Consider the following 15,126-nt stretch of genomic DNA (forward strand, 5'->3'; position numbering starts at 1 on the left):
ACTGTGTATAATATATTCGTAAACTGCACAAAATCTGATAAATGATAAAGCAAATTTTAAAACTTGACAAATATAGTCTCTCAGTTGTAGCAATTGTTTTCATTTTCCAATGCATTTACTTGTGATTGAATCACAAGATCTATTTTTCTTTTTGTAGTTTTTATGTGGTTTAAAGATTTAAATTTGTTATGGAAACAGGCTTTCAGTTGACCAATGATTAGCTAATTTCTGATAATAGCAAAGGAAACATATTGCCCCAATGCTGTTTTCATTTCCTCATGCAAAGAAGAAGCACAGTAGAGAAGAAAGGCAGACCCAGCACATTCACCCTTTGCTGCCATGGGGAACTGGGCTGTGAATGAGGGACTCTCCATTTTTGTCATTGTAAGTACCAACAAGAGATAAATTATAATTCTTTAATGTGTTGGGGTTCTCTCGGGAGCTAACATAGAGCAATGGGTTTTCTTACTGTTGTTTGCTTAAGAAATTTACTTACACTGTGAACAAGCATCAATTTGTAAGTAGATTGAGTTAATTCTCCCATTCCAAACTTCTTAATTAAAACTATGCACCAACAACTCTCATTTCTCCCAGTTTGTTTCTGAGTTACTAAGACTGTGGAATTAGCCAGCATTTAACAGAGAGAATAGAAGATCATACTGAAGATCTCTGAGATATTTTTCTTAGTTACTTGGAGGTAAATTTATCTACTTTTTATGTTACCTACTTAAAATGCTCAATTAAAACCTTACTGTTTTCTGAATAATATTTATTCTTAAAGATTTCATGAATGGGAAAGGGACCTTTACTTCAGTAATAGAACCAAAACAACCAAAGTTCTCAAATTTCTTTTTAAAATAAGCACATTTTTCCCTAAGAGGTCTGAACTGTAGTCACTTGTGAATTTTGCAACAAGTTGAGATGAAAGAATTGAAATAAATTATTTAGACTCATCTATATGTGGTATGTATGTTATATGTATTTATGTGCATATAAAGTATGTATATAATATTGAATTATATATGAACTATTAATCTATCTTGAGAAACAATTTTGGAAATAAGGCTGTGGCTAATTTTCAATTACACATTGATTTCTGGTTTATACTTTTAAGTTAGTGTTCTCAGCAAATCAATTATGGATGAATTGAATTAGAAGAAATGTGGTATCTATTCTTGCCAAATAGCTAATGAAGCATGATATCAAAATCACTTATGAATGGAAGTTTTGTAAAAATTCACCACGTAATACATGGAGTGTTTGAGTTCTAGAGATGTAAATAAAATGAATAAAATTAAAACAACAAATATTTGATTGAAAGTTAGTTCATGCCAAACCAATATTCCAATGCAACATAGAAACATCAGGATTTAAAACTGGAGTCCTGACTCCTTATTGCCATTTTAAGAGCAGATTATTCACTTAAGAAACAAGTTGAAATAGAATTTTCATTCTAATTACAGTTTCCCCAGGAAGTAATCTTTTAAGTTGTGTATGCATATATTTGAAAATAAAGACATGGTTTAGAAATTTAGAGTTGGGGAGAGTGACAGGGCAAGAGAGGAAGTTTCTGTAGCACCTTCTGTGTAAAGAGAGACTGTTATGAAACATTTATGGGTATTTAATAGCTAGTATTAATAATAGCTAGTAATTTCATATTGAAAGAAAATCACATTGGAGCTGAAGGTAGAAGACTGGGCAGTATCAGCCCTTGATAAGGTTGTTGCTAGCATCAAATGCCAACTTAAAATCTAAAAAGTTTATTGTTTAAATTCCATGACCTTGACTCCTTTGCTCATGTTCAATATGCCCTCCTTTAAAAATGAAGGAAAACTTACCAAATAGAATGGTAAGCTGTATGTGCTGCAAGTAGGTGACGGGCATCTGGGAGAGGACAGTTCAATTTCCTACAGGTCGAGCGAGGGTCAGCAACAATACATGTTCCATGTGTCCTCCCTTTACTTGTCAACCATTGTTACCTCTCTGATCTTAAGATGAAAAGAGACAAGGCAGGCTGATACTAACTTCGCATGCTGACCAAGTAGTGAAGCAATCATGCAAAACAACAAAGGCAGATCAAGCCAGTGTGACTGAAGAGTTGGGTGGCGCGGGGATAGGAAAGAGCTGCCTTGAAGCTGATTGTGCTCAGCTTTATGACCCCCTTTGTCAAAGTCTGAACGTGGGGGAAGTCCTGTCCTTCATTTGACTCCACTATTATAGGGAATCTACTTATTTAGGCTTATAAACCTCATCCAACTTTTTCTGTTTGTGCAGCTGGTGTGGTTGGGGTTGAATGTCTTCCTCTTTGTCAACTACTACAAGGTTTATGATGATGGACCTAAGTACTATTATACTCGAAAACTCCTCGGGGTAAGTGAACTTCCACCTCATGCAATATCAGCCAGCTCACACTTCTAGGCAGATGTGCTCGTATTTATTTATTCCTTTTAAGATTTAGAATGAATATTCTGACCAACCAAGACAACATCACCAGCTTTACTCTCCAGTTGCAAATTCTTTAGCAAGAATCACTTAAGGCCTGACAGTGTAACAAAGTGAAGTGTGGTAGAGGGTCCTACCTGCATCCCTCTCTACCAATATGTGCCAAGCTTAACATAGGAATCTCTAGAATGGAAAGCCTACTGGGAGCCACTCATACAGGTTTGACACTGGTTTGACAATTGAAATTTTCTATATTTTTTCTAAGTTAAATATCATATCATATTTTTGGCATGGAGAAGTCCTCCTCCTAATGACATGTGAAATGATCTTGAAAAAATCGACTTCAAGCGATTATCTGGAGACTTGCAGGAACTTGTTTGTGTACTACATCACTTCAGTAGGCCAGCCGAGCAGAGGTCCTTAAATTTCCTTGAGTCCCTAAGCAATCTGTTTCCTTGAACTGTCAGGTCTCTTCATCACAAATGAAAATAATTAGAACTACAGCCACTCCCAGAGCACATCATTTGTTATATAATGCTGAAAATATTACTTACATTAATAATGTTATAATCATATGTGTAAGTATTGCCAAACAATCATTTCACATTATTAAAATTGTCTCTACTGTATTCATGCTGATCTGTTCTTGTATCATAGGCAACTTCTTTAGACATTGCTAAACCAGTTTCGCCCAAGTATTACACCATACCAGCTTAAGTTACTGTTAAGGTCTAAATGCAAAGGGGACTTTGTTTAAAATCAAAGATCTAGTTTTGATACTGACCTCTTGTTAATGGTATACATGCTCAAAGATTTAGGAGGAAGTAAACTGATGCATGCAACTTACTTTAAAATGTATCAACTATATGGGAGGGGTGTCAAGGGATAGGAGTTCCTGCTGCACAAGCATGAGGCCAAGAGTTCAGTTCCCCAGTTCCCATGTAAAAAGTCAAGTGTGGCCACAGGCACCTATAACGCCACCACTGGAAGGGCAAGGGAGTAGTAGAGATAGTAGGATCCCTAGAGCTTGCTGAACACCAGACTAGACAAAAGACAGTGAGATCCTGGTTCAAGCTGAGACCTTGTCTCACAGGAATAAAGCAGAGCACCATAGAAATACAGGAGGACACCTGATACTCTCCTCTGATGGAGGAAGGGGTGTAAAGCTAGGTAGATGATAAAGCACACACACGAAAATTTAAAAAGTTTAGTCCGGCGGGTGGATAAAAAAAAAACTCAAAGTAAATTTCTTTCCACTTCTCTTCAGGTTTGAAACTTTAAAATGTTCAGTTGGAGTAAACAGGCAGATTCAGGTTAAAGTAAAGCATATCAGTGGACCCCAAGAAAACTCCTCCGCTGTGAAGGGAATTCCATTCCAGATGTCTTAAGGGAGCTTTTTGGGGTTCCATGATGGGACCCCAGGGAAGAGGAGAATGGGTATTCTGCTCACCAAAGTCTCTCTGCTCGCAATCCTCTCTCTTCTAGTCAGCACTGGCTCTGGCCAGGGCACCTGCAGCCTTCCTGAATTTCAACTGCATGCTGATCCTGTTACCAGTGTGTCGAAATCTGCTCTCCTTCCTCAGGGGTTCCAGCGCGGTAAGAGCAAGCTTTCTACTGAGTGCCTCAAATTCTCAATCCATCATGCCAAATGCTCTTTCTAAGGCAGAACAAAGTAATGCTTTGTGAAGCTTATCTTGTGTAGAATATTCATGAGCTGCACCATGTCCTATGCTGTAATATATATCATATATCTACACACACACACACACACACACACACACACACACACACACATATATATATATCCCTGGAATAGTCATTTAATTTGAAAAATTTAAGAAGCAGCTAAACAAACTATACATCAACAACAGTACTGTAGTAAACATTCATGTGTTAAGAGTATATGAGCCAGACATGTGATATTTAGGAACTAATTGTTCAAGACTATTTTTAAAATTTTATCATAAAAAACACATTTTCTGTGGAACATCTCAAGCAAATTAAATCAATGCACAGAAAAACCCACTATATGAAAATAGGAGGAGAAATAGTTGGTTCCTAGGGTGCCACATGTCTATAATTCCAGCAATGAGGAGCCTGAGACAGACAGTTCTTAAGTTTGAGCCTATTCCAGGCTACATAGGGAGCTCTAGGCCAGCCTCAGCTACACAGTGAAATTAAAAAAAAATAAAACAAAAATAAAGAAAAGCAAAATAAACATTTATAGTCCCATGGGATTGGAAGTTTCGGGGCTTTCTACATGCCCAGAGCCCCCTTTGCCTTTACATTAATGTTTCAATGAGCACCTTGAGATATATATATATATATATATATATATATATATATATATATATATATACTGGTAACATTATATGAAGATAAAAATTAAATCATTGATATTTTTAAATTTAATACATGTTCAAATAACATTGTACAGAACAAAATATGGTAGATCCCATATAAAACATTAAAATAAAGAGCCATAGAGGATCAGATATGACAGATCAAATAAGACAGAAATGACATCAGATGGGGCAGGGAATGCCAGGAAGGTTGCAGAGGAAAAGTAGCCTGAGTAGTGAGGATAAATCAACGTTTAGAATTTGTTAATGAAACAGAAAAGTGTTCTATGTGGGCAAGAGATAGCATGGGCAAAAGCACAGAACATGGTGAGACATCTTATTATCAAAAAATGAGAAATACTATAATACTTTCTGTATCACCCTTTATTGTGTTCTATTTAAATGTGGTTTGTTGGGCAGAGGGTGCAGCTCACTGGTACAGTGATTGCCAACCATGCATGAGGCTATGGCAACAATCATCAGTACCAAAAGAAACACAAAGGATAATATTTACCCAATGTATGAGTTGATGGCTAGATTGTTTTCCTTCTGTGAACGTTTGTGTACTTGGAGAATGAAGATGAATACAGTCAGGTTCTGTCTGGCTTGGGAGAAAGAGAGGTAGTGTATTCTTCCCATAGGAAGAAATATAGAACAGTGCACAGAATTGGGCAGGTTGAACATGTCAAGTCAAGGACAGGCAGCATCCTGAGCTTGATTTGATTTGGGTATATTTTCATGTAACTGCCTTTAAAATCTAATTATCAGCAAGACATTGCTTCACTTTGGATTTTTTTTCTATTCCTGGCCACACTGAAAACAATTCCTGAGAAGTTTTAGGTGTTAGTGCCCTCCTGGGACCTTGAGTTTTGATGAACAGCTAGCCTTGCGGAATTGGTGCACTCCAGATTCAGTGAGAGATTTTGCCTCAAAACTAAGGTGGAAAGTAGAGGGAGACACTTGACATCGACCTCTGACTACCACACAAATGTCTACCCCTCCCCCATCTCTCTCCTAAAATCTTAAAACATTTAAGTTAAAATCAATTTTGAAGGACAATGGTAAGCAAACTCTGCTTCTGGGAGTACAGTAATTGGGGTGACTGTCTAGAGCAACGGTTCTGCTCTCAATCTTCCTGATGCAGCAACTAAAGTTCCTCATGTTGTGGGAACATAAAATTAGTTTTTTGCTATTTCAGAGCTGTAATTTTGCTACTGCTGTCAATCACAATGTAAACATCCAAATTTTTCAGCCCCTTGTGAAAGAGAGTTTCTCGATCCCCCAAAGGGTCATGCCCCACAGGTTGAGAACCACTGCTCTAAGATAAGACTGGGAAAGAAAGCACGGATTTTACTGCGAAACTAGGAGCTTAAACATATAGCTAAAGAGTTAACGCTTGATCCAACAATTACTGAATATATGAACTAGATGGTGAGTTACAGGTACAATTTGTGTTTCACTTTGCCTCCCTTTTCCTAGTCATACAACATTCCTATTAGTCTAAGAAGAGTTTCTATCTAGAAACATACAGCCCTCAATTTGCTAAAATGGCATGAGCAGACAATTAAACTTTGATACTCCCCACCTCTTTACAAAATACCATTTCATCTTAAACATACTCCCTAAATTCCACCCTCGGGGCTCTAGTTTCAGGAAACGGGGGTAACTCGGTAGTACAGCATTAACCTAGCAAGTGGGACCCAAGTCACGCCTCCAGTACTGCAAAGCCATATGTAGTTGAACAAAATCTTAGACTCATTTTTGCTCATCAGCAAAACAACAAATTGGACAGGCAGAAATAAAAGAAGAATGTTGACAAATCATTTGAGGTTCTCTGAAAAGGGTCAGGTCCTTCATCTGGAAAATTCTGTGACAATGCTCCTTTATCCAAGTCATTATTTCAATGTATCACAATTTGATTTTGCAGACTGAGCAAAACCAGGGCAAAACCAAACAAGAGCACCTGCTGTTAGACATCAACCATGAGGCTTTCCAAATAATCTCCCAAGACTCCACGGAGATGCAATCTCACTGCATTGAAAGACAGATAGCCAAGCTATCCATCTATCTTGTACAGGAGCCACATGAAGCCTTGCTAGATGAAACCATTGCACATTAACTTGTTTTGTTTTTATGGAGACATGATTCGGTTGCCTTTAAAAGAAATTCCCCCTGTCCCCATTTGAATACTTTCTATTTAGAGGAAGTAAAGCCTGAGAAACAGGCAGCGTTTTCACCAAGGTGGTCAGTTAAGAAATCCTGATTACCTCATAACCCGAAGTTGCATTGCCTTGAGGGCCCATGTCCCATGAGCAGCACATATAAAATGTCATCTTAGGGGCAACTTGTGGCCCACAGGTGAAGACCCTCATGAGAACCTTTAATAGCAGTGATTAAATTGTAGAAAAGCCCAATTCTATAACCAAATAGATCTTCACACAAAAGAACAATTTCCCCCACTTATTTATGTATTTATTTAAATTAGCAGACAAAGTAAGGGTTCTCCTTCTGGTATTTTCATATATACTTGAATATTGTTGATCAGCTGCTCCACTACTTCCTTTTCCCATCTCTCTGCTATTCATCTCCATTTCTATGCGTCCTCCCCTAGAATTGTTCTTCGTGCTTTCATACCATCTATTCTGGTATCCCTGCCTACTTCCCCTCCCTCAAAGCAATGGTCTCTGACAGGTATGGCACGCCCTTCATTTTGGGCTTAGCAAGCTGAAGTGTGAACTTTGAAAACTGCAGCTGCTCTCTGCTCACGGTTTAAACGCACGAGTATGCTGTGGCTGATGTTGGAAGTGGGAGCGGCCACAGCTCACTGAAGCTCTGTAGAACTCATGTCGAGGGAGTGAGGTGGGAGCACGATTAACTGGGAGGAATCAAAGCCAGGAAATTGTGCTCCCAGAGCCTGTTCGCTTTTGTATGTGTCAACTAAACATCTTGAACTCTCCCTGTGGCTCTGTTTAATATGAGTATTTGAGCCTGCTAAATGACCTACTCTAGAAATGATAAGGATATAATAATTTCAAAAACTTGTTCCATTAACACCATACTAACTAAACAGACACAGAATTTCTGTTCAGTTTTAGAGGTCCGAATCATTCAGACTTTGGTTTTGAATTCTTCTGGTTACCTAGAGGGGAAAAAGTCCTCTGGCTGTGTATCCTTAGGCCCCTCGCAAAAGGATAGAGGTAAAGGCTCTCAGCTAGCTTTGTTGAGAGAGATGGAAAAAGGATAGGCCTAAGCATACAGAAGTCTTTGATGAACTTCCATGTGTAGAAACAAATTTCTAACTTGTGACCATCCTAATCTTCAGGTCAGACTAAAACAGGAAGGTTAAAAGGTAAGGCCGTTTGCCTTATATAGTCTCAGAATCAGAAGGCCTCATCATGGCTCTGCCTCAAACCATGTGTCCTCCTAGAGGGAGCCCCTTTGTGCTTTTCATCTCAGGGATGATTTTAGCAGGGAAGCAGGTCAAATAATGCAAATTTAAACATAAATATGCCTTTCTAGGAAGGACTGTAGCTTAGTGGTAAAGAACACACCAAGTATAAAAGGCTCTATTTTCCATTTCCAGTGTTGAAAAAAAGAAGAAAAATGAACGAATATACTTTTAGTAAAAATATACTGATTATTTAAGTTTGTTGATTATTAAGTTGTCACCCTAGTAGAGGGCTTTCTATATATTAATAACTGGAAATACAAAGTGATTAAAGGCAGAAAGCCACAAGCTTTAGGAGCTTAGAGTCCCGTGAAAGAGATTTAGAATTAACATGGGATTTCAAAATTATAAAGAGTTCCGTAAAAAAGTGTTATCCTTCATTTTTTCACATAGTTTTACTGCCACCATGTGGGGACATTACTGTCAGAGTCTTTACCTGAGTTCTGTCAGGAGATGTAAGGATAGCTCTTGACATTTTACCTAAAATGTTCATAAATATGTAATACAAATACAATCAGACCAAGTATACATAAAATAGAGCTTAAAAGCTTAAAATAACCCTATCAAATGAGTACTTCATTTTAGTTCCACTTTTCATTATTTTGAAATTCAGTTTCAATAGAGCATAGCAAATTGCCAGGATGTCCCAACAATTGCCCTTGCACTATAATGATAGTTTGTTGAAATTGGGCAAGGCTCTTTGTGACAGTAACAGAGAAACTTCCTTTTAGAAGCTAGTGGACAAAGGCAAAGAGGTAGTTCCATGAAGAAGCTGTAAGGCATGATGACAGCTTGGCTATTTGGGAGATGGCTGGTAATAGTTTAGAGGTGAGCCGAAGCACAGAAATGGTATCTTTTATAGTAAGGAGGAACAGAAAGGACCCAAGCAATCAAAGATAAAGCCCGTCTTTCAAACTTTACAAACTGATCATCCCGCCTCATTTTCAGGAAGTGGTGAGGAGATCATTTTCTTGAAAGTTCAGCATCAGCATGACTTGTGGCTTCTCTTTAGGGTTGTTTACCATTGCTGACTACACTGAAGACAGTGGTTAGGAAAAATGAAGGCCTGCTGTCTTGGTAGGACCTGTTCCATTGACTCACTAGTTTTTTCTTTGAATCAAATGTTCTTTGCATTAATGCATGTTAAGATAAAATGGTTATCTCTGAATGGACTCTGTAATACCTAATCCTATCTCTCCATTGTTATGATACTGCATTTAGTTTTTCTACGGCTTCGTGTCAAAGTTAGCAAGGGCATCAACATCTATTATTTCACAAATTTTATCACTGCTAATGATAGCGATAAAGATGGGCCTATGCAGAGGATATAGGGGGCCCAACAAAGCCATACTATTTCTCTTCAAATCTGTTATAATTCAGAAGTTAGTAATTTTTCCCCTCAATCCCTCCTTCAAGAAACTGGAAAAGAAGCTGTAACAAATGTAGATAGGTTTAATGATCTTATTTTCAAGGCATGACCAAACAATTATTAAAGAACAATTTTACAAGTACATAGCATGTTGATCTCTGTACAGGATGCTTGCCCTCTAGCTGGAGACTCAGGGTACATTAGATGCGAAGTTAGTTACACAATGTTGCAAAATAACATCAGATTCTAATGAAACATCTCTCAATGACTACATGTCTCCTAGGGAAGAACTTCAATTATCATCAATTATCTATCATACAGGGGAGAAAATTAGTTTACAGCTAAGTGGTAGGTCTATGACTCACAATAGATACATATGAAGACAAAATTTCCTTTCAAAAATAATTCATGGCTGCTCTCAACTATATTAATTCTCATCATGTGATTCTTTATCTGGTTTTGGTTTTTAGAGACAGGGTTTCTCTGTAGTTTTGGAGCCTGTCCTGGAACTCGCTCTGTTGAACAGGCTGGTCTCAAACTCACAGAGATCCACTTGTCTCTGCTTCCTGAGTGCTGGGATTATTGGTGTGCATCACCACCATCCAGACCATCCTGTGATTCTTAAGAGTCCAATCCAGTTTGCCACTCCAGGAAGGATGCTATTAGTTATCTACTCCTGTGCAACGGATTGTCCCAAATGCAATTGTTTTGAATAACCCTCATTTATAAGCTGGAAGTTGTATAAAGCAGAGGTTCAGCACCCTGTTTGACTTCTCTATTCACCGTTCTGTGAAAGTAAGATTAAGAACATGTTTGCTGGGGTGAGAGCAAATGAGTGTACCTAGAAACTGGCTTAAAATATTCTTCTGAAAGTCTGGACTTAGAGATAGAGTATGTTTCTAGCATGCACAGAGCCTTGGGTTCCACCTCAGCTCTCTAAAACAAAATAGAAAAACAACAAACCAAAAACCCCTTTCCAAGCTCCTTCTTAGCAAAATTCCATTCATTATAGTTTCAGGTCCCTGTCTCCTTGCTAGTAATCATCCCATGGTCACTTTTGGAGCCTACATGCCCCGCCACTTCAGCAACAGTACCTTAAATCCTTCTTGTATTTTTAATCTCTGACTTCCTCCACTTGGAACTTCTAGACCTAGATTTCAAGAGTTTATGTGATAGTGTTGGGTACCTGAGGGGAAAAAATCTCTCTCTTTAAGACAATTTTGGACTTTACATCTGCAGAATCCATTTTATCATTATCGTCTAACAAAATCACACACCCTAGTCACAGGTCTCATTCAAAGTCAAGGGAGAAGATTGCACAAGGTCATTACAAGTCTTCCAGAATTATGCCTATCAGAAGGACTCTTAAAAGCTGAAGGACTGTGGCAGTTAAGAAATGGGAGGCTATTTTCTTAAAACTATAAAGGAGTTGCCTCATCTGAATGACCCCACTGTTAAAGCACAGTGGTAGCGCTTTAATATGCCCTTTATGGGTTTCTTTCCATTCTAGTCTTTGTTCTCCTACCCTCACTTTCTTTGACCACTTTCCACTAAGGATCCCAAAACTTAAATTTAAGTCATATTTTTGAGGCACTTAGAATAATAATGATGGTGTCCTTGCATCTGATTTGATGGAAAGGGATGTGAACTTTAGAAAGCCAAAGTGAAATTTTTAATTTCTTTGTCTATAATGGAGATGAGAATACTTGCATTATTGCATTGAGTGATTAGTAAATAAGTAAATTACCTGGGTCCCACAAGATACTTGATAAAGCTTTTCTTCTTTATTTGGAAGCCTTATCATCTTCCTTACTAGTATTTTTGTGATTCAAAGAGTCACCTTTCATGTAACCTTCCTTCCTTTTAGGTGTGATGAACTGAGAAACAGTACAGCAGGTACAATTGTCCACCAATCATATCTTTCTACAAAGTCAGAATATTTTATTAAAAATAAGTAACCTCATTTAAATAATATACAAAATTTAGATCCATGTATTAACAATACCTAAGATTGTTTTAGAAGGTCACTGTCCTCTTTAAAGAACTTTAACTTTTTATGACAGTACTTTTAAACTGTGGTGCAAAGCAGCTAGAACAAGCCAATAACCAGATTTTGTGAGGATAAGTGTCTATTTCAACCACCAACAAGATTTCGCTTTCTCTGCTTTGAGCATTGACTTGACTCCAGATTCAAATCCATGCATTCTAACATATGGATATGGGCCAAATGCCCTGGACAACTTTCTGTTTTGAGTGTCAGGAGATTATATAAATTACTGCAATATTGATACAAAAATCTCTCCGATGATCTGGATTTAATCTCATCTCTGTCCATTATGGACTATATCACATAAGGCAGGATAATCAATCACCTTTGTTTCCTCAGCTGTTAGGTAGGTAATGGTCTCTCCTTAATAAAACTGACATAAGAGGAAGAATTAAGTAAGCCAATACATGTAAAAGGCTTAAAGAGTTCTTCCACAAGCTCTCAGTAACTGCTAGTTATTGTTGTCCCCATCAACATCATCATCATTATTTTTATTATTATTATGTGATGACAGACAGTGATTTTCCTTGTAATGTCTGTGACCTAGATGACCTCCTTCTATAGTGTATATTAGCAATTGGATTAAAGACCTACTCACTTGTTCTAGAACTGTTCACTCATTTTTGTCCCCACTGGACTCTTAGGAAACAAACAGTAGGCCAACTCTTTATGAAATCGTAGGGCCCCTTTAAATAAAATTATCATAACTAGGAATATATTGTGTCAAAATTTAAAACTTTATACAATGAGAAAGGTATTTGAGAGAGGGCTTCATGTCACTATGAGAACAGGAACTATATTACTTAAGCTTGCTGTTTGAACGGGGAGAGATGACTTACTAACTCCACCAGTTTTCTCATCAACCAAGTGGATGGAAATATGTCCTCGTAGAGCGGTTATGAGAATTACATGAGCTGATGCATGTAAAGCACCTGGGACATAGAAGGCTTTGACATGAACAATTTCCACCATTCTCTTTTCTCTTCATCCAAAGTGTTGCTCAACAAGAATTCGAAGACAACTGGATCGGAACCTCACTTTCCATAAAATGGTGGCATGGATGATAGCGCTTCACACTGGTAAGATTGAAAAGGCGTTTGAATTGCAAACCAATTGTAACAGAGGAGCCCTCTATTCTTGGATACACACGTGTATCCGACTCTACAAGTCCATCATGTCCGTTATATGGTGGTCAGATAAGTTCAGTTCAAATGCATTCAAACTCTATTTTCTGATGTTAGGATTTACACTTACAGTGTTTTTTTGAAAACCATACGATCTTCTTATATATATAAAATAACAATATGCCATAAAGTCTGCCCTCGTATTCTCACCATTTTCCATGATCTTAGTATGAAAAAATGTTTGTTAGTGGACACATAAAAATTTTTATTAATTCTACCGAATTACATTGCTACAAATGTAGACTTTGTGGATTTTTGCAGTAAATCTACAGAAATATGAGCTATAAATTGAAAACATCTTAAGGAACCCCTTATCACCTACATACCTTAGTGATTATTACTATTATCGCATATATGTATGCATACAATATGTTTTTATATGTAATGTATTGTATTATCACTGTTGTGGTAGGGGATGTGCCTAGAACTGTTACTATAGTCTCCATGAATTCACTTAAATATTTTATATGTCAGAAAATAGACACAAATAGTAATAAACAAAAAAGTCTTTAGTCTGCCTGTGAGGAATCTCTCTTACCTGATGAAAATGAGCTTACCTTAAAGGTGTTTAACTGGGTTTCTCTTCTATAAGATTGTGCAGGACGTTGAGTTGTGCTAAATGAAATGCTTCAAGAGAAATTAATGGTAATATTCTGTTGGAAAACAGTGTGCTATACCAGTAAGAATGCAGACACGGGTGCCACACAGCTTGGATTTGATCCCCAATTCAGCTGCTTTTTGGCTAGGTGACCTTGGGCAAGGTTTTACAGCCGTCTATGCCCCGTTTCCCTCATCTTTTAGGTGACCTGATACTGAATGTACTTAGCTCATTGGTTTCATATAAGGGTTGAGTAATGGTAAAGCCCTTCTAACAGTACTAGTCCCTAGGAAGTTCTAGGCAAATGATAATGCATAATGAATGCAGTTTTCTTTGTAACTTATGTTCAGACATTTATGCTGTTGACCATCAGCTCGTATTAATTCAATTATGTTTGTCACTGTACTCTGGAGGTGATTTATCAGACATCACATGATTTGTTTTCTCACTTGAGCACAGATACATTAGGGAAAAAGAGAAGATGTGACTATATCAAATGTCTATCTTAGAAATTGGTTGAATCTTCAGAACTGTTAGTTCAACATTCATTTTACAAATGAGGGAAGTAATACCAGAGAGGCTGCACAATTTTTTCACAGTCACACAGGTGAAAAGAAGCTGGACTATTAGAACTGTCTTGCTTCAGTGGTTATTGGGACCCAGTTTTTGTTTACAGCATCCTGGACCACATCCCTTTGTTTCACTTGGGAGTCAGAGGCTGTGGCCAGAAACCTTGACTCCAATAATGTTTGCATCCCTCTTCTTTTCTTTGTTTCTCTTCTCTGCCCTCTTCAGCGATCCACACCATTGCACATCTGTTCAATGTGGAGTGGTGTGTGAATGCCAGAGTCAACAATTCTGACCCATATTCAGTAGCACTCTCTCAAATTGGTGACAAGGACAATGAAGAGTATCTCAATTTTGCTAGAGAAAAAATCAAGGTAAGCCTCCTCTTTTCTGATTCAAATGTTTTCTGGGCTATTAAAACTGAGAACAATGAAAATCTCTAATTTGTCTTTTAAAGTCAACAATGAAAGTTTGCCAATGGCTTAGAATGTAAGCCCCCTTGGTGGCATGTGCACAGACTACTCAGGTATTTCCTGAACCCTGGACTCTCCTGCAGAAATTTTGTATGCAGATCCTGTAGGAACTCACACTCACCCATGACTGTGCACAATAAAATAAAGAAGAGATTCATGTGCAATCAAAATTGGCTTTACTATTTGCCACAATGAAAGAGATTTCATGCCTTAAAGATGTCCAAGTGAATACCTGCAGAGGATGTTATAAGGGACTTGCTAGGCCACTTAGGCTTATATTAGATGATTTGAGGGAAGGCTTAAGAAAGCCAGTATTTGCTGGAAACAGAGGCAGAGACCCACACCAGAGCACTGAACTGAGCTCCTAAAGTCCAGTTAGAGAGTGGGAGGAGTGAGAATATGAACAAAGAGGTCAAGACCATGATGGATTCACCCACTGAAACAGTTTACCTGAGCTAATAGAAGCTCACCAACTTCAGCCAAACTGGGAAGAAACAAGCATAGGACAAAACTAGTCCCTCTGAATGTGGTTGACAGTTGCTTGGCTAGGGCAGACTGAGGGGCCACTGGCAGTGGCACCAGCATTTATCCCTACTGCATGTACTGGCTCTTTGGTGCCTAATATCTTTGAATGAATACCTTGCTCAGCCTGGATA

General features: G+C 37.9%; 1 protein-coding gene across 1 annotated transcript in view; it reads left to right on the forward strand.

Annotated features, from left to right (window-relative positions):
- Positions 1–339: 339 nt before the first annotated feature.
- LOC121442637 (cytochrome b-245 heavy chain-like) overlaps positions 340–15,126 on the forward strand; it is a 36,371-nt gene continuing 21,584 nt past the window's right edge. The window contains exons 1-5 of the mRNA XM_041644238.1: positions 340–384; positions 2,275–2,370; positions 3,928–4,038; positions 12,643–12,727; positions 14,226–14,371. Of these exons, the coding sequence (XP_041500172.1) occupies positions 340–384; positions 2,275–2,370; positions 3,928–4,038; positions 12,643–12,727; positions 14,226–14,371 (483 nt within the window). The remainder of the gene's footprint in view (positions 385–2,274; positions 2,371–3,927; positions 4,039–12,642; positions 12,728–14,225; positions 14,372–15,126) is intronic.

Source organism: Microtus oregoni, unplaced genomic scaffold (genome assembly GCF_018167655.1).
Source record: "Microtus oregoni isolate MIOR12 unplaced genomic scaffold, Mior012 000092F_ref0000046, whole genome shotgun sequence".
NCBI lineage: Eukaryota > Metazoa > Chordata > Mammalia > Rodentia > Cricetidae > Microtus > Microtus oregoni.